Source organism: Miniopterus natalensis, chromosome 12 (assembly GCF_054644295.1).
Source record: "Miniopterus natalensis isolate mMinNat1 chromosome 12, mMinNat1.hap1, whole genome shotgun sequence".
In the NCBI taxonomy this organism is placed as follows: domain Eukaryota; kingdom Metazoa; phylum Chordata; class Mammalia; order Chiroptera; family Miniopteridae; genus Miniopterus; species Miniopterus natalensis.
In genome coordinates this window covers 66,365,851-66,393,003 of record NC_142092.1, presented here as the reverse complement: position 1 = coordinate 66,393,003, position 27,153 = coordinate 66,365,851, and the positions used below count along the sequence as shown (strand labels likewise).

Here is a 27,153-nt window from a genome sequence, read left to right as displayed (position 1 = left end):
GGGCTCAGAATTTGAATGAGATGGGACAAATGAAAACATACACTTATTAAACCCCATCTTACCTAGCAGAGGCTTAACTAGTGGCATTTAAGATTCTTGTATTCGAATGTATTTCAAACATGATGCCTCTTTAGTAACATCTAGTTTTAGAAGTATAAATTGTAAATTGTTGAGAATGTTATTATTATCAGAGAACTTTTCCAACCTGCCAGATGCTTATCTTTTCTGGAGAACTAAACTCCTGATAAATTGAGAAATATTTCTGAATTTTTAAAAATGTTTTCTTTTATAATAAACAAATTTAATGGCTAAAATACTTTTCATTATTCACGTCTTACTTATTTCATAACAAATATAATCCACCCTAAAATTTTTAAGTGCGTGTGTGTGTGTGTGTGTGTGTGTGTGTGTGTGTTTGGCTCAAAGAAAAGTAGAAGGCAAGTATCCCCATGTTCCGTGAGATTTGGCTTTGGAAATGTCACTTAGGGCAAAGGCTTTACTTTTTTTCAGCCTCATTTTTGTTCATCTGTAAAATAAGAAAGTAATACTAATTTTGTAGAATTGTGAGAAGTTGGCATGATGTATACACAATACCTGAATTAGTCTAGTTCAATAAAAAAATCTGTTTTTGACATAGCATAAGGAAAATGAAGCAGAGAGAAAACTTTGCTACTTTCACGTAGTTGATGATGTTTGGTATTGCATCATCTCATAGAAAAAAAAATAAGTCCTTGATGTGGATAAAGAGCCTGGAGTCAAGTAATAAAAACTAACTCTTCTAAGACCACTACCCCCCTTCCCCAATTTTCCATCACGAGGCAGATGGAGCAGCTATTTGTTATTTCAATATCCTCCAGACAAGCCAGGGTTTTTCCTCTCTCTAGGACTCTGATGACCATAGATAGTATCCAGTCCAGGGCACTTCGAGAGTGAGATGGGGCTCAGCACCACGATCGCTCAGAGAGAATGAGCATAACCAGGATGTGCTTGGCAAGCGGCATGTACTGTCTCCCTCACCTAAGAGCCTTGACACAACAACACACATTTTCCACTCCGCTGCTGCAGTGGGAAAGCTTCATTCAGCATGGAGGGCTACCACTGCACAGTTTCAGCGTTATGAGTGTAACAGAGGAGACAGAATCCTGATCAAATAGGGTCCAAGAATGAGAACCTCTCTCTTGAACATCTCATTTGTATTCAGCAAAGCAGCAAGCTGAGGATTGTGGGAAGAGCTTGAACTCCGAGGATAGATGAACTTGGGTTTGAATCTAGCTTTTCCAGTCACTGCCTATTTCCAGTTAGGCAAGTTACATCACCATTCTACCTGAAACTAATTTTACTCAGCTTTCAAGGTTCAGTTCATGAATAAGAGAGTGGTAATCTCTACAGAAGGCTACTGTAGGCTCATTGAACAGATGGAGACTTCTGGCATAGGTCGTGGTACATACTAGCTGCTTTGTCAGTGCCCTTCCCCTTGTCACTTAACCCCTCCAGAGAGCAGATGATCATTGAGCTATGACAAAATACAGGTTGAATCAGAAAAAACGTATTACATAATTAGATTCTTTAAATTCTATACATAATTCTTATAGGCATAAATGGTAAACTTTTGGCAGACATAACTAATATTACACTTACATAAACTTTAATAGTTTTCAGTGGTGAAACTATTGTTATAAGAAGGATTGTTTCTCTAAAGAGGCCATGCCACGAAGCAGTTGTGAATTCTGAGTTGTGCAAATGTTTTATTTTTAATTCTTTGTATTTTTTTGTATTTTAAATATTTTTTTCCAAAAAAGAGAGAGCATGTTTGTGTGCAGGAAACACTTGGCCATTTATCAATAATCATGTGTGAGTTGTTGGATTACCAGAGAACCAACATGAATGGCATTTAACCTTTCAGGTAGTTCTAAATTTGAGTGCTGGGGGTTGGTGAGTTTGCTTGGACTGTGTTATGTGACCGCACTCCTTGACACTCTAGTTCAGGGGCTGGCGTACTGCAGCTAGCTGCCCAAATCCTGCTTGGGGCTGGCTTCTGTGTGGCCTACGAGCTAGGATGGCTTTTACCTTTTTTGAAGAGTTGTAAAAACAGAATAAAAGAAACCCACAGAAGAATCTGTGACAGAGACCGTTAAGTGTCCTGCAAAACCTAAAATATTTACCATCTGGCCCTTAAAGAAAAAATTTGCTGACTCCTTCTTTAGTTTGTAAGTTGTACATGAAACGAACCAAACATTTCATAGGAAAACCTGAAATTGATGACTGCAGTTTCAGGTTGTCTCGCATATCGTAAGGCTTTTCTTTTCTTTTTTTAATTTTAATTTTTAAAAATATATATCTTTATTGATTTCAGAGAGAGGAAAGGAGAGGGAGAGAGAGAGGTAGAAACATCAATGATGAGAGAGTCATTGATAGAGCCCGCAACCCGGGCATGTGCCCTGACCGGGAATTGAACCCTGATCGCCTGGATCCTAGGCCGATGCTCAATCGCTGAGCCACGCCTGGCCGGGTAAGGCTTTTCTTTTAAACAGTGACCTAGCTGTTGAATTATGAGAACACATTTTTGTTGGCGATATGTGAACTTGATGAAAATTGCCTTGTGTGACCCGACAGTTTGGTCAGAGGGGTGGAAGGTCTTCTGTACTGTCTGGTGTCTCACAGTACAGTTCTGGAAAATGTTTAAACCTGTTCCAGTGCCATTGTTGTGTCTAGTTTATCCCAGGCAGCCCCAGGTAAACACTAGCCATCTACATGTTGGAGCAAGCTATGTAAAGTAGAATAAAACACATACGTGGAATTGAATTATTTTCTTTGTTTGCATTTTGTTGGCCCTCTGAAGAGACATTTTCCAGTTGCAAAAGTTGTAAAATCCTTGAATATTAGATTTAGAAAACGATTTGAATTGTATATATTTTTAAAAAATTTTAATGTGTTTCATATCACCTGCCTTCTCTCTTTGTAATGAGATGTCATCATTCTGTTCCGAATATAAATTTCATCAGTTCTTAAATCCTCCTGATATCATTCTATCAGAATCTGCAACTTGTGGGAAATAAAAGTTGATTTGAAATAGTTCTGTAATTAGAGATGACTGTTGAGTGAGGCCCTGTCTAATTGATTGCTAAATAATTCTCTCTCAAAAGCGGATTTGATATTTACATTCCGATTTTCATATTCTACTCACAGTGTTTGTTGACGGTGTCTGACATCCCCTGCCACTGGATAAATAAAGCCTATTATTTCCCTTTCAACATTTTAAGCGATTACTCTCTCATTCAAGAGCTAAGAAGCAGAAGGTTAGGTATATTATCAGACTATGATCCTGTCTATCCAAAGAAGCTGGGAACCTTGATTAATATGCCTTGTTAACTGATGATTTCAGTTCCATACTGGTAGTGCTTGAATAATTTGTATAAACCAAGCAGTACAGATTCCTTATTTTAGCACTAAGACTTACAAAGGCTTCTTTTAGCAGCCTTTAATTTTGTACTTATGTATGTGACATAGCCTGTGGCTGTGATAGCTACAGTGAATCTCCAGTTGTTTGGGGATGAAAGGGGGAGGCAGCTGGAAACTCGGTAGCTACATCTAGCTGTCTACCTAGAGAAGGCCTTGATTTCAAGTTTATCTAAACAAGCCCGACTAATCCCAACTATCTAGGGGGATCCACTGTCAAAACAAGCAGCGTGGCCCTGAGGCAAACACAGCTATACAGAAATGAAGGCTGGGGCTTCCAATACTCCGATGACTGCATACTGGAGGCTTTTTTTCCCTCCTGAAAGAGGGTAAGAGAGGTAGAATTTGCATAATGCCTTTTCATTGGAAACTTTTGGAAAGCTGACAGACCTCCAGCTTATAGATCTGTAGCCACAATACAGAGTCTATAGGAGAATCCTTGAATGACCTAACCATATTGAAAGAAAATATAAAAGCGTCCAAGTATAGCCAAGTGAGAGAGGAAAAGAGGCTGATGCATTGTCTAACATCTGCTGTACTTCTCGTTAGTTTTGTTCTTTGCTATTCTGTGTGGACTTTGGAGAAGCCTAAGACAGCCTAACATGAATCCTATAATCTTCCTTCTGAATATTTATGTAGTGTGCCAGCTTCTAAGCTGTCCTTTGCGTTTTCCTACTTCCCCCTCATTTTCATGCTCTCAAATGAGGCCAACATTTCAAAAGCTAAATAAATGTTTGTGAATGTTTATAAAAGATTTGCATAAATTTGTCCTTGTCTGACAAAGATCACTTTTTTCTTATGCCAGTTCTGAAAAATTTTTTTTAAGGTTTTGGTGCTTGTCTTGACAACGAAGTCCTGCATCCCAGAACAATGATTGCTGATTAAGTGGGTATGCAATTGTGAGTGAGTAGGCTTTCAAGACACTGGGTAAAAGGGCCTATCATCTGAAGGCTGAATTATAGAATTTAGAAAATGTTATCAGAAGTACTCATTTAAATAGTTTTTGGTACCATATCATTAGATAAGACAAAGAGTTCTTACAAGTTTAAAATATAACCACCCACGGTTTAAACAATTCTCCTGTATAAATTTTAATAATTAGAATGTTTCAATAACTCAGAATGTTACTTTTCTTTCCTATGGTTGAACATATTTAAAAATGATTTTTTATACCTTGAATCACCTTTTGGAAACTATAACTCTACCAGTTATAGGTATTAGTATGGTTACTAGGGTGGTGATCAGAGGGAATATATACCAGGCAGTTCTTTAAGCCATCTGAATGCACAGTCATACCTTGAGAAAATATAAACTACATGAAATATGTGGTGTTAGGGCTTAATTATAGGACGGTCGGGGACACACACACACACACACACGCACACGCACGCACACAGTCTCTTTCTTTCTCTCTCTCTCTTGCTGCCGACACATTTGCTGAATTCATTTATCTTTTAAAATTAGAATGGATTTTGTGGGGTGGCAGGGGATGTTGTGGGTAGAGGTGCTAATTTAGTTCAGAGATATTCGAAGATTGGCAGGAGAGAGAGGCAACAGCCAGTTCTGTTAGTCCTTTGGTTGTATTGGTTTAGAGGTTTAAGTTGTCATTAAGGCACAAACTAGAGCCACTTCTCTGACACAGTTTTTATCACATCTGCTAGGCTTGTGTCCCAGGAGGAGACGTGGAGAGCAGTGAATTCAACACGGGCCCATTATCGAATGCTTTTTCGTGTGTTGTAAAAGGAGTGAGACCTCAGGGAGGCTTGGAGCCTCCTCCTGTGTAATGTCCAAGTCAGATTTGAAGGACTGGTGGCAGGAAAGCTTTGGCCTTGGGGTGTGAATTCTAAGAAATAGAGGCACAATTAAGTTTAAAAAATTCAAGGACTTTGAGCTTGATAATGAAAAAAAATTTTTAGACTAATGTGAGCAGAAAAGTTGCCCATCTGTGCACATTTTTGTGTGCATTTAAAATATTTAAAAGCTGACAGCTTTTAATATGCTTACAAAATACTATTTCTATCAGTGCTCTTTTTTTTAAATGCTGTCTTCCTCAGGGCAAGTTGGTTCTCTAGTGAAACCATGTTTGCAGTTTTACTATTGGGACCCTCTTCCTTCGGTATGTGCTGACTTGTAGTCTCCCTCTCCCATCCCCTAACCTCTCTTCTTTTTGGATACATTGATAACATAAATGTGCAGAAAGTAGGACTTAAAATGTTTAAGGAAATGAGCAAGGCAAAATATTTTAGAGTAATAATATTAAGTCCAAGGAATTCTGTTACTGATGGCATTGAATGCTAATTGTAAGAGATTCTAAGCAAATCACTTGTTCGTTTTGGAAGTGTTTGAAACAAGTGTCAAGAAGTTTATTGGTGTTTAACATTGACCTTATAAATATAGCTCTCTCATTTTCAATCCTTTTGCTGTAAGGTTTAAAGTTAATAAAATGAAATCTTAGAATAAAGGATTTTATATGATACTTAATTTGGGAACATTTTTGTCTTAAGTACTTTTTTTTTTTGAAGAAAGGAAAGGATACTAAAAAGAATGTGCCTTGTTAAACTGAAAATTTTTGTAAGATTATTTTTTTGAAAATGTCTTTCTTTAAAAGATATTTTTACTTGGGACTTCAAAGGTCATGAAGATTTACACATAAAAGCACATTTAGAGATGGCTGTTCTGCTTTTCACCTTTGTACTTAATATCCTTGGTAATTTAGATATAAAGTCTATATGACATATGTTATAGAATATGATGCCCTATATTTTATTGTAATTTTATCTCTGTGCATATTAAGTGCTATACAAATTAGCATAATTGTAATGTGTGCACTACTCAAAATTAACTAGTTTATAAAAAGTAAACTGGGAGTAAATATTGAAATATACCAAAGAAAGGAAGCAGACTCTAGCACTTGGGCAGTGTTGTTAGAAATTTGACCCAGCTTTTATGTTCGGGTGTTGAAAGGCCTTTTTGTAAAATCCCTTATTCAAAGCTTTTGTCACTGAAACAGAAAAAGAAGTTTGGTTGTAACTATAGTATGGATCTTGGATTTAATTTGACGTACATAGGGAAGGAGAAAAATTGTATTTCCTGTTTTCATACTCAGAACATTTCTGATCAACATTCTTGAACTTGGTGCTAATTAAGCTTCTAGGAACTTCCTACCATTCTATTTTACCCTTCTTAATCTTCAGCGTTAAAACCTCTGGTAGCTTTCACTTGGAGTCCCTGGCTTTAACTTGAAATGGTTTAAAGTTGAAATTTTGTTAGCTTTTTGTATGTTTTGATTTTGTGTGTGTTCTGTTTTTAACTTTCAACTTGAGTTTTAAGATCATCAATCAAAGGCTTTTCTTTCAAGTCAGTTGCACTGATCTCAATTGCAGGACTTAGAGGGTCAGCATTTCCCTCATGCTATTAAAAAATGTCTAAGCACAGAAATAGAGTATTTTAGGAATTTGAGCTCCACTGATCTTTTCATCACACATCTACATTTTGAAATGAACAAATAAATTAGGTGTAGGAAACTCAGGAACTGTTCTCCCACTGTCTCCCCGCCTCTCCTTCACTCTCTCTTTGGACAAAGGTAAATTATCCACTGCTGTACTAGCTTTCAGCAAGCTACAAAGAGACCGATTGTAGCTTTACATATTTTAAGATCCATTCACTTATTCAAACCTTCTCTTTTCTCTATTTAAATGTTTTCCTGCACACATTTTCTCTTTCCTTCTGAACTATTGAGAACATGCTCCATCTCCCAGTATCCTGTAACCCCAGTGGACATTATAATCAGCCTGCACTTTGTCTTTCAGATGGCATTTATCTGTGGGGTGTATATGTCTGTGTCTGTCAGTTGTTTTCATCTGCCAAATACAACTAATTTTTGTTTATGGATTTCAGTGAAGCAATGAAAACAGTGTTTGACATCTGAACTGATGGCTGTTGCAGGATCTCTCACACCCTCCCTACCCTGCACCCCAAACTCAGGGTGAATTGGTTTAGCTTTCTGATAACCCCAGTCAGCTACACCAAATTTAGTATTTGAAGTTTTGCTTTCAGATAGGATTCTATGATGAATAATACTATGCATTTTTAAAGCTTTCCCAGGTTTTTAAGAGAATGGTCCCATTTCAGCATGACACAATTTACTTTCTCCAGATTGGAGTAAGTTCCCTTGATGGGTCTTTTGACTGGGTGAGAATTCAAATTGGGTGAAATGAATCCAAAAAAGATGGATATGAATCTTGAGTTCATTTCTGATTTTCATTTGCAAGTGAATCCAGTGTTTGGTGTGTTGATTTCATATTTTGGTTCATAGTCTGAGGCTTAGTATCTCCTTGTGGGCAGAGCTTTGTAGACATTGCTTTTCTACTACCCTGTGCAATCTGCTATTTAATATATGCATCACTGAAAGGTTTGTGCGACTGCCTGCCATCCACCTTCCCCCTGCCCCCTCTGCTCTTACTTCTTCCCACATGAGGTATCGAATATTTTGTTAGGAAGAAAAGCCCTTTTGGAAATTGCCTATTTCATAAATTGTCTGCTGACACAAAGGGGTTGGATGCTGTTTTCTTGTCTCATTTATTTTGAAAACTTTGCTACTGAACTCACCTTAATCAATGAGCTCAGTGTTGTCTCCAATAAGTTATGTGTTGGATATATTGATTGGGAGGGATTTTAGAAAACCCGTCTGGGGTTTATAATGTCAGCAGTGTTTTGATTATGAAAAGAGTTGGAACCTGGGGACATGGAACCAGGTGGCGAATGTCCTAAAGCCAGTGGTGACATGGTGGACTGGTTCCCTCCTGGGATCTAGTTCATGCCCTGCACTTTAACTGTGGTGACTGGCTACTATAGATTCATCTTTTTGCTCATTAAAATGTTAAAAAATCAAACTGTACATAAAAAAATTTGTGAAAATATAAACTTGGGAATTGATCTGGAGAACTGGCAGAATCTTCCCCACCCCCTGCCTTAGCAATGAGGTCATTTACATTTCATCAGCTGCTCTGCATCTCCAAGATCCGATTTATGTAGCAGTAGTTGAGGTCCTCTGAAAGTGCTTGTGTAGGCAAGAGAAAGGGGGGAGAAACAGGAAAATTACCATCTGCAAAGGAGGTTGCCTAGCCAAAGACACTGGTTCTAGAGAGAAAGAGGGGTTGGAATAACTGGTTAATGACTGTTTTCTCAGTAAAGCCAGTGCTGAAGGACACACTTGTATAAATATAATGCTCAAAATATGTTTAAATCAGGGTTTTAAAGTCCCCTCTTTTGGAGAGTGGTACTTTTCATATTCAAGTAATTGTGTTTTTCTTTGGAAAAAGAGGATAAGGTAGTTAAATGTTTATATACAGAGAAAACATCAGTATTAAAAACTTTGTTCACTTCAGCAGTTTCCATTTACAAGAAACATTGCTTGTTTTTTCCTCCGTCCTCTAGTTCTTCCCTTCCAAACCCAAGAAGTGGGTTTTTCAGTTTCGATTGAGGTGCCGTGTGATACTCCTGACACAGAGTAGATGCTCATTTTTGTTTTCTCTGCTGACAGCCACCACGGCCTCGTTTGACTGAAATTGGAATGTCAAGCTCTTGTAATATCACAAACATGAGGAAACATATTGTAACACAAATACGGGCCTCCATTTGCCTATATTCCCTTCCTCCGCTCCCCACCCCACTGCTTAATTAGACTTATCACTGCCTTCTTGGGTAAAAAGGAAAGCTCTTGGGAGGTGGGTTATACTCAGCCTACATTTGGTATTTTGATATTTGTTCTAACATTATCTGGCAGACAAGTTCACGGTTGGTTATTACGCTTGACATTAGAAAGCGGTAAGTAGTTTCTATTGTAGTGAGTAATAAGTTGGGCATATTAGATTCCTTTGAATCTGCTATAGAGCACAATGCTTTCTCGTAGCCATGGGGGTCCTTTCTTTCAAAAATCTTGAGGCCTTTTGGCAGCTCAGCTCCAGCATAGAGTAGAGGAGCACTTCTGCACCTGTAACTTTTGAGGAGTAAAGGATAACTGTCTTTGTAGCTGGTCGTGGCAATGAGGGAGCATTAGTACTGAGCTTTAAAGAATGCTTGGCACGTGCACTGAGTCAAGAGATGTTCTGTGGTGTTTGAAACCTGAAGTGAAAGGAAATATGTAAGGAATTTTTTTTTGGCATATAAATCATGTGACTTTTGTGTATGTGGGTTATAGAATATTTTATAATTGAAACTGTAGACGTTAAAAAGAATGTTTTATGTCATCTCTTTTCCAGTATTTGCCTGAGAATAACGTTCTGCGCTGAGAAGTTGCTCTTGTTCTTCTGAGTCTTCATTAGCAGTTGCCAGTTAGTTAAATAGGAGTTTTAAACAATACCTAAGGACGTTTGAATGACACACTATGAAATTAACTGATGTGTCAACAATGCCTCTTAGACTGTGCTGAGGTACCCTTATCCGCTTGTTTCATTTTGGTTTCCTATCCTTTACTCTTCCGCGGCATGCCTTAACAGTGCTATGATGTATGTAGTCCCAGTCCAAGATATTAAAAAATAGGATATGCTCAATTGAATTATGTAGGCGGAATATACTCTGGCAGAGCCAGTCAATGTGCTTTCTGCTTCATTGAGTGGGTTATTAGATTGATGTGGTTTATTTCTTAAATGATAGAACTGGTTTTAAAAATAAATGAAGCGAGAAGCATCAATCCAGTTAGCATTGATAATTCATTATTATTGGTTAGAAAAGCGCTACATTTGTAAACTGATCTTTAATTTATCACTTGGATTAGGATTTGCAGTGGGCAAGTTTGTTTTAATTTGAACCAGCTTTTCAATGACTGAAAAATGTGTTCTTCATTTTGTCTCAGAGTTGGGATTTTGAATAGTTAAAAAGCAAATCAAATGCATGAAAGAAATACTTTTTTTAAATTTATAACATTGGTCAGTGAACTTAAGCACCAACTGTGGGCAGTCTGAGTCTGCAGTTAAATTAAGACAAGCTAGAGAAAATTCTATGAAGGAAGTAATAATTAATTACTTTTGTATATATGTTTTGCTATGTGTATAGATGCTATATACATGAAATGTGTCCATTGGGAAAAGTCACACCCCATTGTGTATTGTGTCTCATACAGTAGTGTGCTTTGCTTAATATAAGAAGCTTCTCTTTTATGAATAAGTCTTTGAAATGTCACTCTGCTTTTTGTATACTTCCCCTGAATAACGTGCTTGGTTTTATGTACCTACATGTTTGTTAAATGATGTTGAAACTGGTAGTTTGTTTTGGATTTTTACAAATTACAAGCAGGTAAGTGTGTCCAATTATGATAACATTTAACTAAAATTGGTATGTACTTAAAATTGTCACGGTTTGGTTACAAAATTATGCCAGAAATCGCAACTTCTTTATATAGTAAGAAAATGAAGTTTTGCACTCTAAAAAATGTAGTTGACAATGTTCAGGGACAATTATCTTCAAGTTGGCTTTCTATTCTGCTTGTGCTTGGGCCTATTGATGTTGAGAAGCGTTGTCTAATCCCGGCCCCCTCTGTTCCTAGGTAACAGGCAAAAACGGTGCCAGCAACAGCGGCCCTGCCAGGCCAAACCCATGTGGCTCGGTGCTATTCACTCTGATCCATATGGTCAGGCTGGAGATGGTCCCTGGAGGGGTGTTAACACTCAGCAACCCAACCGCCTCCCTCCCTTCAGAGCTTTCCTGCATGGCTCCTGCTGCTTGCCCATGTGTGATTCTTGATTAATTTTTCATTTTTAATGAAGTTTGATCATGTTTATTATTTCTCATGATTGACTGCCTGGTACTCCTCCCATGTAATTGATAAAGCCCATATTTCTTCATCTGTCTCCTCTTTCTTTAGGGTAAAGTTGCTAGATTGTGTGCCATGGCTAATGTTAGATTTATTGGTCCCATTGGATGTATAAATTATCTCTCTTTCTCTCCACAGGAAGTTCTACAGACTTTGACCAAGTTTTGTTTCCCCTTCTATGTGGACAGGTAGTGTCAGATTTTCAAACTTTACTAGAAAAAAAGCATCAATAAACCTGCTATGGAAAATAAAAACCATACCATTCTTAACATTCTGTCTGCTTAACCATGATTTAAAACGCCTATGTTCCAAGGAGAGTTGCAGTAGTCTCCTTTCCTGGGGATTTTATTGACACCGTCAAAAAGTTTAAAGCTTAGAGCTTTGCATTGGTTTGTTTGTGAGATGTAGTTTGCATGGCATTAAATTTTTGATTTTGGTTATCAGACTCAAACCATGATTAAGAATGGTAGGGTTTTAATCCAGTGGTATTTAATTTTTATTTAAATATGAATATATTTGACTTTACCAAGTAATATTGAGTAATATGTGACTCCATGGCCTTATGAGTATTATATAGACTTTTTCCTAGATTTCAACTTAAAATTTAAATAAGCAAAGACCTATCTTTTTAAAATGTGTTCTGCTATTTAAAAGATATGCTGCTAAACTGAGTCTTGCATTTTGTTTAGGTGGCTAAGAATGGTATCTCTAAGGAACTATGCATTTCCTATAGATTTTTAGACTAAATACAGAATTATATAGACATTTCTTTAGTATTTGCATTACGATGAACTATTTCTTGGAGAGGTATGAATATTAGAACTCGAAGATAATTAAAATAGTCTAAGGGTTTTTAAAAAAAATGAGCCATGGTTAATGGCTTATTTTTAAAATAAGCATTTTTTAAGTGGCTTATTTTAAAAATAATTTTAGAAGAGCTTTTTCTCTTATAAAACTATAATGTAGTAACATACACAAATTAATAAAGTGACAAAACTCATCTTAATCTTATTTTCAAGAAATGTCTATTGTGTTTTCATTACACTTTAAGCAGTTTTTTGCAATCACTTGTCCACTTGATTGCTGTTTGTGATTTTCTCTTAATAGAAAATTGAAGTATGAGACCATACAAATGTTACATCTTAAAAATTTCACTTTAAGTGATAGAGAAGTTTAGAAAATTTCATTGTAAGTAATAAGTGCCATAATGTATTCCAAGAAAGCTATAAAATGTGCCCATCTTCAGGAAGGTTCTATCATATGTTTTACTGTAGCCAAACAAGGCAGGACTGAAAGATTTTGGCAACTTAGAATGCCCATGGGAAGTATGCTGTTGGATCTTTTCTGTACTTTATAGTAGCAGTGTCCTGGTTTATTTGGCATAAGCCTAAAAATGATGTGAGATGAGAACTGGTAGCCAAAGGAGTTTAAAAGAGTGCTAGGAAGCAAAAAGAATACTAAAAAGCAGGTCTGGAATCTTGCCAACCACTTATAATGACTGTTTTCCCTGGTTCTAACATGTTATTTTTTAAGCCAATCGACTATTGTAGTATTTCCAGACTTGGGCCTTTTTAAACCCTGGTACCAGGGCTGTTTTAGTAGCAGGTTGATGCTCAAAACCTAATAGTCTTAATTTTAAGAGGGTCAGTCTTTGTAACGAGAGCCCTCTTACATCTTCTTTATCCTGCTCCTTCTAAAAATAGCAAGCAAGGTTTCGTTTAGATGTTTAATGCAAACTTCACGTTTGTATGTATGAATTATTGATGCATGAAATCTCCAGTCACTTATAAAATGTATTATAAATTATGGCAAGGACATATTTATACAAATTAATAAAGCCAAAATGTTTTCAAAATATGGTTAGGTGTTTTAACAAAGAAAAATAAGAGAATGAATTTATACATGATTTCTTGTTAGAGTGATGTCTATTTTGGATAGGTATTCCTTAATTGACTTTGTAAACTAATATTAGAAGAAATTTGCAATGAGATTAAATCTCCCCAAATGTGTGCTGTGTGCGTATATGTACACACACACACACACACACGCACACACACCTCCCTCCCTCCCTTCCTCCCTCCCTCCCTCCACACCACACCCCTCTACTTACCTACCTGTCTAGGTGATTACATCGTGAAATGGAGGAAAAACAGATCCTTAAAGTTATAGTTCTAAAATATTTTTTGTTACTGATGTCTGATACCTTTTGTTGTTAGAAAAATATTTTTCTTCTAATATACTTCTCTTCAAATTACTCTCTTAACCATGATTCTCATATTTTTTCACAAAATGATTTGGGACAGAATTGTCCCTTTATGGATATATTTCAATCCTTGCCATCCTCACCATGTATAATAGTTCTTTCTTGAGTTGATAACTTTTATTGATACATAACCCACTTTATTTTGGAGACATTTTTTACCTTCTCATTCCCTCTTTCTAACCTTGGTATACTTTAATGCAGAAGAGAATAATAATGAAGTTTATTTACAATAAATAAAAAGATTTTAATGTAACTATTTTTTATTGGTTTGCTGTTAACACTGACAAATGGATATGCCCTGATTCTGAGGCCCACAAAGCCCCTTAGATATATTTATGATATTGTTTGACTTCGAAAATGTCAGCATGGGAGATGAGTAATGCCCCAGGTGATTATGTTCAGCAAAGAGAGCTTACTAATCTTTTTGGTATCTGTGCTTTTCTACCCCAAGGAACAGTAATACAACTTTCTGACATTTCCAGTCTATATCAAGAGTGGGGTTTTCACAGTCATCATCAAATCACCCGCTGACATTGACATCTTGCTGTATCTTGTGTTGTTTTAAGATTTTTCTTTCTGAAACTAGGTCTTATGAAAAATAATAATGTGGTAGCGATCATGTGAGATGAGAGCAAATGCTGTTTATCTTCATTTGGACAAAATCTAAGCTGTAGAGAAATTGTGAGTTGCCCAAGGTCCTCTCAGGCCGCTAGCACAACCTCGATGTCCATCTCCCAAATGAATACATTGTCCAGTAGAACACCTTGTGGGATGACCAGTCACCAAATAGAAATATCAAGAGAGAGAGAGAAAGAGAGAGAGGAAAGGAAAGAAATTGGTATTTGAGTTCCTAATTGATTGTAGTCAACATGCTGGACATTTTCACATTAAACCTCATTTATTCTCCCCAGCAACTCCTAGGAGATTGGTTATGGTGGTATCTCTTTTACAAAAGAGCCAAGGAAGGTTCTGAATGTGTAGCATTATGTTGGGTGATACGGAAATGGTATGAGACTTGGAGCTCTGCCCTCCACGTGGTTCTCAGTCTAGTTCAGGAAGTATTAGAAAGACGCATTAGGCAGTATCTGTCCAAAAGGATAATGCAGTTAGGGAAGACTGAGGTGGTCAGAGCGAACTTCTCATAGTGGGGGAGACTTGGATTGAGTCCGCAAGGATGGCAAGAAGGGGTAAGTGGAAGGGAGAGTCTAACACCCCATATGCACTGAAGAGCAAAGCAGAGGAGAAACTATGAGTGAGCCTAAAGGTTGTGCAGCCAGAGCAGATTGAGCCTGCTGGGGAGAGGGTTACGTGTGCTGTGATAGCTTGGGCTCTGGCTACAGGACGCCTTGGAAATGTGTGAGAATAAGACCACAGGATTTTAAAGCTGAAATTTATTTGGTTCAAGCATCCCATCTGACAGAGAGGAAGCGAAAATCTGCAGAGGTGGAATGACTTGCTTATGGTCATCACCATGAAATTACAGAGCTGGGAAAGAAGCAGATACTCTTGTTTTGAATCTAGAGTTATTTCTTCCCTACACTGTGCTCGCAGCTCTTGGTGGAGAGGAGTAGTGAAATGACGGTGTTGAGATCCCTGTTCATTCTCAAAAACTTATTATTATTGATGAAAGCGGTTTCTTGGGGTGGGGGTGGGGTTAGATTTGTATAGCACTTCATGATGTGGTGCTCCTTGCTTGCACTTGGTAGCCGGTGACCTGCATTGGTCTAAGCGCGCAGGAGACTCATTGGATGATGGAGGAGCTGGTCTTCCACGTTTGTGGTTATCCCCATTCAGAACCTGGAGAGTTAACTACCATGCAGATGCCTTATAAATTATACTGGCACGCACAGTGACGTGAGCATGAACTGGAACGACATAATCTTTACAGGGGCAGAGGTATAGTTTCAGGACTTAGGATGCAACCAAGATGCACATGTGGTTTGAATGCTGTTTACAATTTTATGTATCTGTTATGTGCCAGACATTGTGTGCGCCCTGTTCTTTTCCTGCACTAAAAGGTTGCACATTCACAAAGTTACCACTGTCGTCATTCCACATCTGAGGGTACAGAAGCTCAGACAGGTCCAGTTACTTGCCCAAGGTCCCGCTAGTAGGAGGTGGTAGAGCTGCTTTTGGAACCCACACGTCTGACTTCCATCTCCACCGGACTTTTTCTACAGTGTCGTACTGCCACCATTAGATCAATCACACAAAAAGTAACCAAACAAACTTGAAAAATTTATTTCAAAAGCAATATATATTTACCGTAGAAAAGGAGAAAATACAGATAACTGGAGAAAGTGAACCCATGCAGAAAGTGAAGCTCCGGCACATGATTAGTGCACTAGCGCGTGTCTGCCAGACCTCTCCTCTTGTTCCCACCTCTGCATTCACCCTGCTCTGCTTTTCAGACTGAATCAGTTTGACCCACCTTGTCCCTTGTTTTTCACCCTGGGCTTAGTCCATTGGTTTTGTCCCATTGGTTAAGCTGTACTCCATGAAAACTTTATATAGTGTTTGATAACGATGGAGCAATTGGCCTTAGTGGACAGAGCACTGGGGGTCGGTCACACCTAGGTTTTAGTTTCGGTTCTGCCATTGACTTGCTCTATGCTGTGAGGCAAGTGACATCTTTCCCCTGAGGCCTCAGTTTCTTTATGGATAAAATAGGGGAATTGGGTTAGATCTCTGCTGCTCCTTCTGGTTCTGATATTTTTTGATTCTCCAGTTATGATTATTGTTATTTTTTCAGGCCCATGTAGGCGAGGGAATGGAGAGATCTCTGTTCTTTCTTAGAATAATCTAGTATGTTTCTCAAGCAGATAGGTGTTGCCCTATATCTGGCAATATGTGACCTACTCTTGGCCCCCAGACATTTTAGGTCAGTGTCATTTTTGCCACTTGAATCTTTGAGCAGGGAACGTTAGTCTTAGGCAGAGGAAAGGTGTCTTTATGGAAAGAAGTTTTGAGGCTCATGTAACTAAAGGTTGGGAGATGTGATAGGTGATAAAACTTGATTCCTGCCTGACAGAAGCAAAGGAAAGGCAGCTATTAGGGGCGCTTTGCAGTAGATGGTTCAACAGGTCCTTGTTTTTAAGATATAAGAGAGGATGACAAGCTGTTTCAGTTCCACCTTGAAATTTTATTATTTCATAACAATAAGAATTCTTATTTTCATTATGTACCTACTATATGCTAGTTACTTTGTATACATTATTTCTAATCCTCAAAACCACTCTGCAAAGTATTATTATTGCCATTTTACAGATGAAGCTCAGAGAGGTACAATAACTTGCCTATGCTCACATAGCAAGTGAGCATATCTAGGATTCTAAAGTCCAGACCTTACTGTTTCATCTTCTCTCTCCTGCATCATAAATCTCCCTCTTTATTAAAATAATTCCCAACAGCTTAAAAATAAGTCCTGGTATTCTTCCATCCTAAAAAGAATACCCATCTTTGGTTCTTCGTTTCCGTGCAGTTACCGCCTAATTCTCCACCTCCTGGAAGAGCTCTACACGTACGTCAACATGCTCCTCAGCCCTCTTCAGTCTGTCTTCTGCTTCTGTCATTCAACTACAGCTTATCAAGGCCATATGAAACCTCCATGGGACTCAGCTCAGTAGGCATTTTTTCACCTCTCCTCTTGATGCAGCAGTACAGTTGACCCCTCCCTCCTGCTTGTTCTGCCTGGGTGGTCTTTCTTTGATGATCTCTTCTCTACTCATCCTCTAAATCGATGCTTCCATAACTTAGCCCTGGGTCCTCTTTTGCTTCCATGAATGCTCTCCCTGAGTGACCTCATTCCGTACCATGGCATTAAATATCATCTGGGTGTACTGCCTTCCAAATTTATAGCTCCAATCCAAACTTTTCCTCTGATCGCCTAAGTAGCATGTTCATCTACCCACCGGACCATTTCTATGTAGATGTTTTACAGGTTTCTCAGACTTAACATATCTCAAATGGAACTCTCAGATCTCCTCCCAAATTTGTTAGTTTTCTGTTATTAAATGGTAATACGCTGCCTCCCCCCCCCCCCCCAACTCTCAGTCCCCCTGCAAGCCTGTCATATAAACTTGCTGGCTATGACTTGGAACTATTCAGTCATGTCCATCTCTACTCTCCGCACATGAAATATGCTGCCATCCAGTCTCATCTGGATTACTGCATTAGCCTTCTGATTATTTTATCTGCTTCTGCCTTCTTCCAAACTGTTCTCCACATCACACTCAGATCAGTTAAAAACTAGACTAGACTGTTATTCTCTTGATTAAAACCACTCTGTGGCTTTCTGTTGCCTTTGCAAAAACAATTCTAATTCTTTACCATGACCTGTGAGGCTCTGTCCACGATCTGGCATGTATTTGTCTAGCAACTTCCTATCACACCATTTCCTTCTCATCTCCTGTGTGTTAGCTCTACTCGTGTCCTTTTAGTTCCTTGAACATGCCTAGCTCTTCCCAGCCCGAGAATCTTCGTGCAGCTCTTTTCTCTACCAGAAGCATCCAGTCCTCTGCCTCTGGAGTGGTTGCTCAGCTCATCCTTCAGGTCGGTATTGTCATTGAGAAGCTGCCTCTGACCACATTGTCTCAGCTGGGCCTTTCTTTCTCTTCCGTCTCCTGTCCTTGTTCCCTCTTTGGTTTCATGTGGCACTATGACAAGCTGTGTACTTTGTGGTGCACTTGTTTATAACTCCCTCCTGACTCAGCAGGAAGTGCCACAGGAGGAAGGATTGTGCACCCAGCATTTGGTACAGTGCCCAGTGTGGCAGTTAGTTGCTCAGTGTGTAAGATGACAAACTAAACTTAAAGTGAGGCTGATATGGAAAATCCCATTTCTCACTGAAAGACTGGAATCACTGCTTCATGCCATTTATACACCGAGCCTATAAACAACTTCAGGGTTAAGCAAAATGCTGCTGGAGGGGACTTGAAGGGCTTACAGACATTTACAAGGCAGCATGAAGGTTCAGGTTTGTGGTTCAAATAGTCACTGCTTTTCTCCCTTCTTTCCATGTTCACCTGAGCACAGGAAGCACAGCTAAGGGTGGTCTTGGTCCTGTCTCCTGGGCTCAGTTCTGGAAATACTCAAATTTGGTTTCCCCTACTTAGTGGGAAGTGTAGTCTGTTTGATGAAACAACTTTCTGACTTTCTCATGTACCCAAATTCCTTAAACTGAGCTCAAAGCTGCTGGGGCAGGGTTTTCATTGTGTATATTGCAGCGAGGCAGAATGCAAAGGACTTTGAACAGAACTGGGCTTGGATTTTTGTTTTAGCCCTGATTACTTTGTAAAAACAAAACAGAACCCGAAAAACAACCCTGAGCTTCAGTTTTCCCAACAAAACAAGAGAACTGGATAACATGGCTTCTTCCGTTCCTCCCACTTTTAACTATCGTGAAATCTGATTCCTGTTGAAAAGGTATGAATTCTGATCCTAGAGGCAAACACAAAAACTGCAGCCTTTGAGGAAACAGACCCTTTTCTCCAAGTCATTTTTATGGAAAACAAGTGAGTAGTCTTGTGGAGGGAATGATACTTTCTGTGGAAATTCAGAATCCTAGTTAACCTCTGTTGGACTGCCCTTGCCAGACTTTAGTTTATTGGAAATTGTCCAAGGAAAAAATATTTTTGAATTTAATGGTTTGGGGCTTTTAATGCCTTGTACTTCACCCTACTAGGAATTAAAAAAGGTGACTCGGCTGCGAAATAAGTTCCCCCTGCTAAGCTGTAGGACCCCAAAAAGAATCTTCGTCACTTTATTATTATTTTTTATCCTCGCCTTAGGACACACTTAGAGAGGGAGAAACATCGATCTGTTGCCTTCAATCTGTTGCCTTCAGCAGGTGCCCCGCCGGGGGATGGACCCTGCAACCCAACGCAGGCATGTTCCCTGACCTGAAACCCAGCCAGCAGCCTTTGCCTTTAGTGCATGGGACGGCGCTCCAGCCAGCTCAGCCGCTCAGGCGGGGAGCCTTGTTCACTTTAGTGCAAGCGTGGACAGCGTACGCGGCCACCTTTACTGAAAGGTGCAGCAGACGAGAGAGAAGGAAAGGCAGCTTCCCTTCCTCCACTCGCAAGCGTTACAAAGCTGAGTCAGGAAGATTCTAAGCAAATGCATGATTTTAATACGAATTTTAGTTCTCATTTAGATAGTTACTTAACAGCTTGCATCTCTTATTCTTACTATGGACTGGCCTTCATATTAAATGCTTATTTCAGTTATTCCCCAAACACCCTTTGGGTTTGGTGGTAGTTTCTCATTGTTATTCCAGGTAAAGAAACTGGGGTGCTTAGAGGTTAAGTAACTTGCTAAATTAAGGCTCCGTTAGCAAGTGATTGAGTTGGGATTTGAACCAAGTTAAATGAGTAATGAATCTTTCTTTGAGCCTATGAGGTTACTAAAAGCATTTTTAATGTTGGTGAAAAGATAACAGGGAAATTAGTGACACTCACCTCACCAACCAAGTCGTGCTTGCCCTTTTCCTGGAGCTCCTGGGTGTTTCCTTCTCATTCAGTCCTGTCGGTACCCTTTCCTAGGATGCTTCATTGTGAACACCGTAGACGTGAAATTAAACCCTGAGTTAAAATAGCGGACAGTCAGGTTTTGTGTAATCACATAATAATATTGGTAACTTAGAGCCATCCTGGCCTGTTGCTTTAAATATTTTAATAATATAGGTTTTTCTCCTCCCCTAGTGAGGCCCACTTTTCCCCCCAGTCACTTTAATTATGTGAACTAGAATCCTGTTTCTCACACATCTTCAGTTCTCAACCTTGTTAAAATTAATCATATAATCCCCCTTTAAAACATAGTATTAAATCACCATAGTAACACAGTATCCAAGCTTTATAGATAAAGCATAACAGCCATAAGAGAGTAGCATTTGGTGTCCCCTTGACAGCTCTATAACTTTTATAGAAATGTGTTCCTTCTCCTGGCTGTGTAAGGTGGAGGGATAGCATTACTTACACCTGTTTTATTACCATGTTGCTTTTAAATTGCCACCTTGTTTTCGCTCACCTTCCTAGTTAAAAAAGGAGAGTGGGACATTTTCTTTTCTTTCTGAATTATTTTCTTGTACTCTCTAACCACTTTCCAAGGGATGGAATTGTTTCCTTACCTACGACCAGGTAAGGCCCACTGACCTTTTGTGCTGGGATACCTTGAAAACTTCTTTATTTTCTTATGCGGCTTTAATGAGGGAGTTTTTGAAAAGAAGGCTATCCATATTTGAAAACTTAATTTATATCTTATCCAAAGTCCAAAGACTCAAAAAAGTGTACCTTTGGAAAAGGCCTGGTGAGCCATGATTTTTTATTCCGCTGACAATTTATAAAGTAAATTATAGGTGAGAGAATCTTTTTGAATATATTGTCAGTTTGAGTATATTTTGTAAAATGAAACATGTAAACTACAGTATGAGTTAATGAGTTCCTTTGGAAAATTCAATGTCAAATTCTGAAATATTATGTTAGCATAAATTTATGTATTAGAATTTGGAATATTTAAATTTTTAAAGGAGAATCCAAGCTAACTGGCAAACTGATTTTTAGAAGTGGATTTTAAAACATTTCCTCATCTGTAAAATGAGGTTAATGGAATGTACCTTTCAGGACTGATGGGATGATTAACCGCTACCTGCCTGAACCGGGTAAGGAGGAGAAGGTGTGGCGATGAATTGCTCACCAGAACGTGCTGCTTGCTGCCTTTTTTTATCTGTTTCCTTGAAGTGTGTAAATTTTCAGTTCATTTATAAAGAGTTCCACTGAGAGAGGAAATGTTACAGGTTCAATGACTTGTCACGATTAGATACTTTATTGAGAAACTGAGATTCATTTTCCCCTTTGTTCTGTCTTTGCCGCAGCCGCACAGTTAGCCAAGTTGGCCAGAACTTCACGTTCGTGCTCACTGACATTGACAGCAAACAGAGATTCGGGTTCTGCCGCTTATCTTCGGGGGCCAGGAGCTGCTTCTGCATCCTAAGGTAAGGGAGGGGGCTTGCCGTCGGCCAGTTCTTCACAGTGTCCGTGCTCGCCAGCTCCTCTGCAATTAAATTCTCCAGCTGCTCTTTTAATTTTCCTATCTGTTTCCCACAAGTCACTGCACTCGGGGAGAAGGACTTGACAGTGTTGTCCTTGCACTTTAAGTCCTGCAGATAATTGTATTTATTTATTTGTATCGCATCCCTGGGGTGGGAAAGGGACCGTGGCTTCTGTGGAGTGTGGAGCCGAGAGCCAGCATGGCTTCATTTCCTCCTGCTGTTATCTGGAGCTGTCAGAAGTTAGCCTGTTCGGCTTTCCCTTGGACATTTTGTGTATGTAAGATTATTAATAAAGTATGTGTCTGTGGCTCAGGACGTCTCACAGACACTGATTGTGTTCTCCTCAAAGTAACACCCTTGCCCCCTTTAGGTCAATGAGTGAGTGAGTGGCTGTTTCCCAATTTGGCTACCTCTGGAGAGGTTTGAAAAAAGAGCCAAATCCTGTAAGAAGGCTTCTTTAGGTCTTCTAAAACCCCTCATCCACCAGAGCCACACTTGCTTAATGCTCCGCTTCCTCCTGCCTGAGTGGTGAGGCTGTTCTGTGGTGGGAGGATGTGTGGAAATCTGATTGTGGAGTTGCTGGCTCTGTGGGCTCCTGCTGGGCGCCCCCTGAGGGGGAGTAAAGGCATCCACACACTCTCCTCTCCATCTGCCCTGGTTAAGTAGGTGTCAGAGGGGCCTGCCTCCTGTCTCTCTCTGCTCATGTGGAGCGGCCCAGGGCAGGACGGCGGGGAGGCGCCCCTGACAAAACCCGGGTCCCCAGTCTTGGGGATAAAAGGCCAGACCTCTGTGAATTCCAGAAAGAGTTGTTCTCTGGTGTGTTCGTCTCTGTACTTTCTTCTCCTCACTGAGAAAAGGCCCGCCCCTCAAGCACACCCCCTCACACCACGGGGGAGAGGGCTGACTTTTGGAGTGCTGTTGCTCAATCACTGTCAGTCCGGACTGCGACTTGTGTGCTTCTCTACACAAATATTATTATTATTATTATTATTATTATTATTATTTAAATATATCTTTATTGATTTCTGAGAGAAGAAAGGAGAGGGAGAGAGATAGAAACATCAATGATGAGAGAGTCATTGATCGGCTGCAGCCCGCAACCTGGGCATGTGCCCTGACCGGGAATGGAACCCCGATCACCTGGATCCTAGGTCAACGCTCAACCACAGAGCCATGCCCGGCCAGGCTATTATTATTTTTTTAATCAGCAAAATTAACTCTTCTTCATCAAGCATAGCATCGGTAATTGGGGCACTGGGAGCAAGTGTGGAAAGACCTTGGGAGGGGAGCACAGTCCACTGCTTTGCCGGATGATGTGTACATCTGTTCCCAAGCATGCCTCAGTAGCCCGGGCCCAAGGCTTGCCTGCCCAGAGCATTAGACTCTTACTTTTATTTACTTTTTGATTTAGTAATGATGGTCTTTTTAAAGAAAATTTTCTCTTCCATTTTTACCTAATGTTATATTTCATCCTCGGCCAGGACACTGCATATTTCTGTGGTCATTTAGAGGAGATGAGGGTTTAAACCAAGTTCTTGAAGTTTTGCAGAAAGGTTTTTTTCCCCCCTGAATATTTTGAGTTATGATGTTTCTTCCTTTCAAAGCTGGGGGGTGTGTGTCTGTGTGTGTGTGTGTGTGTGTGTGTGTGTGTGTGTGTCTGTGTGTGTCTGTGTGTGTCTGTGTGTCTGTGTGTGTCTGTGTGTCTGTGTGTCTGTGTGTGTGTGTGTCTGTGTGTGTGTCTGTGTGTGTGTGTCTGTGTGTCTGTGTGTGTCTGTGTGTGTCTGTGTCTGTGTGTGTGTGTGTGTGTTGGGGAGGTGACTCTGAACTGGCACTATCATATTCACCCAACAAATTTCTGGGAGTAGAAAACTATTTATTTAAAAATGTAAATTACAAATGGCTTTCCTCTGATTCTAGCATTTGACTTTGTATGTTTATATGGAGGGCCATGGACTTCATGCTTGTGAGAAGCTCCTTGAATATCCTTCATGCTGTTGTCATTTAGAATGAAAAATAGCAGCAGTTGGTATGTTTTCTGTTATACTAGCTTGGAACTGTGGGAAAAAATTTGGTGGGTTAATTCATTTGTTTGTTAGCCCTTAATTGAGTGCCTACTATTAGCTAGTCCCTGCCCTTGAGAAGTTCCCAAGACTAGCAGGGGAGGTAGATGATCACACTATAGTATGCTGTATAAAATACGTAGAATGACCCATGGCCTACTGTCTTCTTACTATTGCTAGTCCAGTGCCAGAGAATAGTGACTGTGGTGGTAAAGAGTACTGTGTGAATTCTGGGATATTATTTCATGGGTATTGAACATGGGTTGGGGTGGAAGTCTCACTTTTTATCTCATCCAGCTTGTGCACATATCAAGGGCACACACAGTGGCACTTTCCCTGTGTTTGGTTTGGGAATGTTGCTGAGGTGAGAAACGAATGGAAGGAAGGGCCTACTGTTAACGTAGACCCTGGATGACTGGCTGGTGATATGTCCAACGGAGAGCGGAGAGGTCTGCCAAGAGAACACAAGCATGATTGGGTCCTGTTTACATTATTTGCATTGTCTTCTTTTGCTGCTTAGTCTCTTTGTCTTTTTTAGGTGCTTTCCCTTAAGTTAACCTGTGCCTTGAGGTCCAGTCACCATTCTTAGTGTGCCCAGTGCTCTAGCTCAAGTCTGCTCATAAACCACCTCTACTCTTGCTTTCCTTGTTGTCTTATGAGGGATGTAGCTTGTGTATATATAGCCTCCACTGATCCTAGCTTCTTAGGACCCCTTCCTCCCTGACTGCTCTCCTAAGCTCATGTGCTTCCTGGTACGTAGGAGCCGCTGGACCCTTCTGCCTTCACACACTTACTGCTTCTCCCTGGCTCAGCACAGCCCTCCAGGCAGCCTTCCCCAGGCAGAGGTAACTGTCCCCTCCTCGGTGCACCCAGATGCTTTGCGTGCTTCATTTGTATGCCTGAGCCTTGTTCATCTTTTGTGCTTCTCCTTTTGGACAGAACTCTTTAGGGCTAAAGACTTGCGTTAGGCCACTTTGTATCTCCAGCCCTTAGCGTAATGCTTGATCAAGGTAGTGTGTACATGGCTTTCAGAGCCTGGGAGGTGTATTCCACTCAAATGGAAGAACAGGGCACCAAAGGCTCTGAGTTAGAGGACGGGCCTCATGGGACACTAGTTTAAAGAGAAAATGTGAAAAATAGTTATTCGCAGAAGCATGGTTCATTTTATCAAACTCATTTCATGTTAGCTCTAAGAAGTGAACTGTTGACTCTCACAGTGACGATCTAGTGTGAAGTGACAGGCCCGGCATCCAGAAAGGACGAGACCCTTAGTATTACAGAGCCTACAGTGGAAGGTGGTGTTTCTGTTTCTTTTTCTTTTTCATCCCATGGTTAACTAATTTTTTTCTATTAAAGCATCTTAATTTTCCTTGAGAGTCATCATAATATTATTTAACTAGTTGCTGGATGGTACTTAATACTGAATTAAAAACACCAGCTAGGAGAACAGTAGCTATGGGTTAAGTTAGTTGTTCTTATTATAAACCCAGGAATGTGAGAGAACATTTTAGCATTTCCAGACAGTACTGTCTATGTCTGATGTGGTAAGCATTACCTCGGAATCTTTCAAATATAAAACAAAGTGACCTAGAACCAGAATTTTATTGTGGCTTCTGGTTTGCCTAAATGACAGATACTCATCAAAAGCATAAGAGTCCAGAGCCATAACCATGTTGTTTGGGGGGGGGGGGGGGGGAGTATGGGAGATATGTCATATAATAATAATGCGCCTTTACTCTTTATAAAGGAATTTTAAAAATATTTGTGTTCTTCAGTTTTTTCCTTTTGAATACAGATCAAGACAGTATCTAAAGATTTTAACATTTAAAATTTTTATTCAGTTAGTATCTCGTATGTATCAGGAATGAGCAATGTGTAACACTTGGTCTTAGGCATTTATTTACCTCAGGGTCCCTTAAAATAGACATAAAGGTCTAGCCCTGGCTCCCCATGTGATGAGGACCTTTCAGATGTCATGTTCACCCCAGATTTCGATGAGCTGAACTTCCTGGACCTGGTGTGATGCACTGAAAACTATATGTTTTGTCCTTGACCAAATTTAAAAGTGAATATGCTTCCGGGTACACTTTTCCCAGGCCACCTCTGATTTTGATACCCACCTCCCGTTTCACTTCTACCCTTACTGTCTCAGGAGCCCTCAGTCTTTGGGAAGGGACTATGTAAACAATTAATTAAAATATAACGTGATAAGTGCTATTTGAAAAAAATATGTATGTGCAAGGTTCAGTGGGGTCACAGATTAGGCAGTGCCCATCTCTGGCTTGGAGACTCAGGGAAAGTGTTGCTGATGGTTTCCAGTTAAACTGGGTCTTACAAAGTCAGTGGGGGTTTGCCTGGGGGACAGTAGCAGGAAAGCTCTTGAGAGGGGAGAACTGGTGTGCACAGGCCCAGAGAAATGAAAGGCAGAGCAAGATGAAAGAATAATGAGAATCTGATGAGAGGACAGTAGCACGAGATGATGCTGTAAAGGTCCTGGGGCCGGATTGTGAAAGACATGCTCAAGATTTTGGATTTTCCCCATAGCAAAAGGAGTGCCATCGGATGGTTTGGGTCAGACATTAGGAATACTAATGTTTGTAGACCACGAGTAAAGTGGCTCTGTGTACATGAAATTGCTGTCAAACGTGCTTGGGGTTTCTGGTTTTAGAAGGGATGCTGCACATCGCTGTGGGAGTAGCACCTTGATTCAGGTTGGAATTTTCAAGCCTCAACTTCAGTGTGTGGTGTTTTTTTTTGGTTTTGTTTTAAAACTATAACTTAATGAAATATGTTCCTAGGCCCTTGTTGGGGAGTAATTGTCCTTCTTTCCATGCAAGCTGGCATATGGGCTTGTGTTTAAACATTAATTGTGTTAAGTAAGAACCATCTTCCTTCTGGAACACTTTCTAACTTAATGGCAGTAAGAACTATTGCATCTTTTTTCATCCACATTGTACTCATTTCTACTATAAACACAGAAAAGCTCAGTTCTCAGCGAGAAAAAGAAGCTAAAGTAGTAAGAGTCTGGTTTTTAAAACTTTGGCTTCTCTCTCTAACTGTTCCAGTATTTTTAAAACACATAGCATTCAGGAGAAAAATCAAAGGACTCTTTCCTTAGGCAGGTGTGGTGGCAGAAGCCCTTTTGGATTGTGTGTTATCTGCTTTAGTTTAAAATAAGTGTATGGGGGATGGGGAAGGCAGTTGGGAAGGAGGGCTGTGGGGACAGCTCCCAGATTTTTACCTTGAGAGCAGGTGCTGCTGAAATATTCCAGAAACAGATGGAATCTCCTATTCTTGTTTTAAGCTATTTATAGTTGTCTTGCCTGAGGGTACCCGGCTATGCAAAAATGCACAGCCTGATGTGCAAGGGCAGTTTGAGCATCAAAGCTTGGGGCTCCTTGGGGAGAAATTGGCCTTTCTTCCCAGTGCCTTAACTGCCACTTGGGAAACCTGGATCTTTCTACCACTTAGCAGAACACTTTCCTCTGCTCTTCAAGTGTTTCCATCTCTCTGGAGC

The 27,153-nt window shown here is 39.9% G+C and overlaps 1 protein-coding gene across 3 annotated transcripts in view; it reads left to right on the top strand.

The window, feature by feature from the left end:
* Positions 1–27,153, top strand: part of DENND1A (DENN domain containing 1A) — a 405,649-nt gene that overhangs the window by 108,078 nt on the left and 270,418 nt on the right. For all 3 annotated transcript variants that reach the window (XM_087822901.1, XM_016210953.2, XM_087822900.1), the window contains 2 exons: positions 11,405–11,454; positions 21,400–21,519. In XM_087822901.1, the coding sequence (XP_087679027.1) occupies positions 11,405–11,454; positions 21,400–21,519 (170 nt within the window). The remainder of the gene's footprint in view (positions 1–11,404; positions 11,455–21,399; positions 21,520–27,153) is intronic.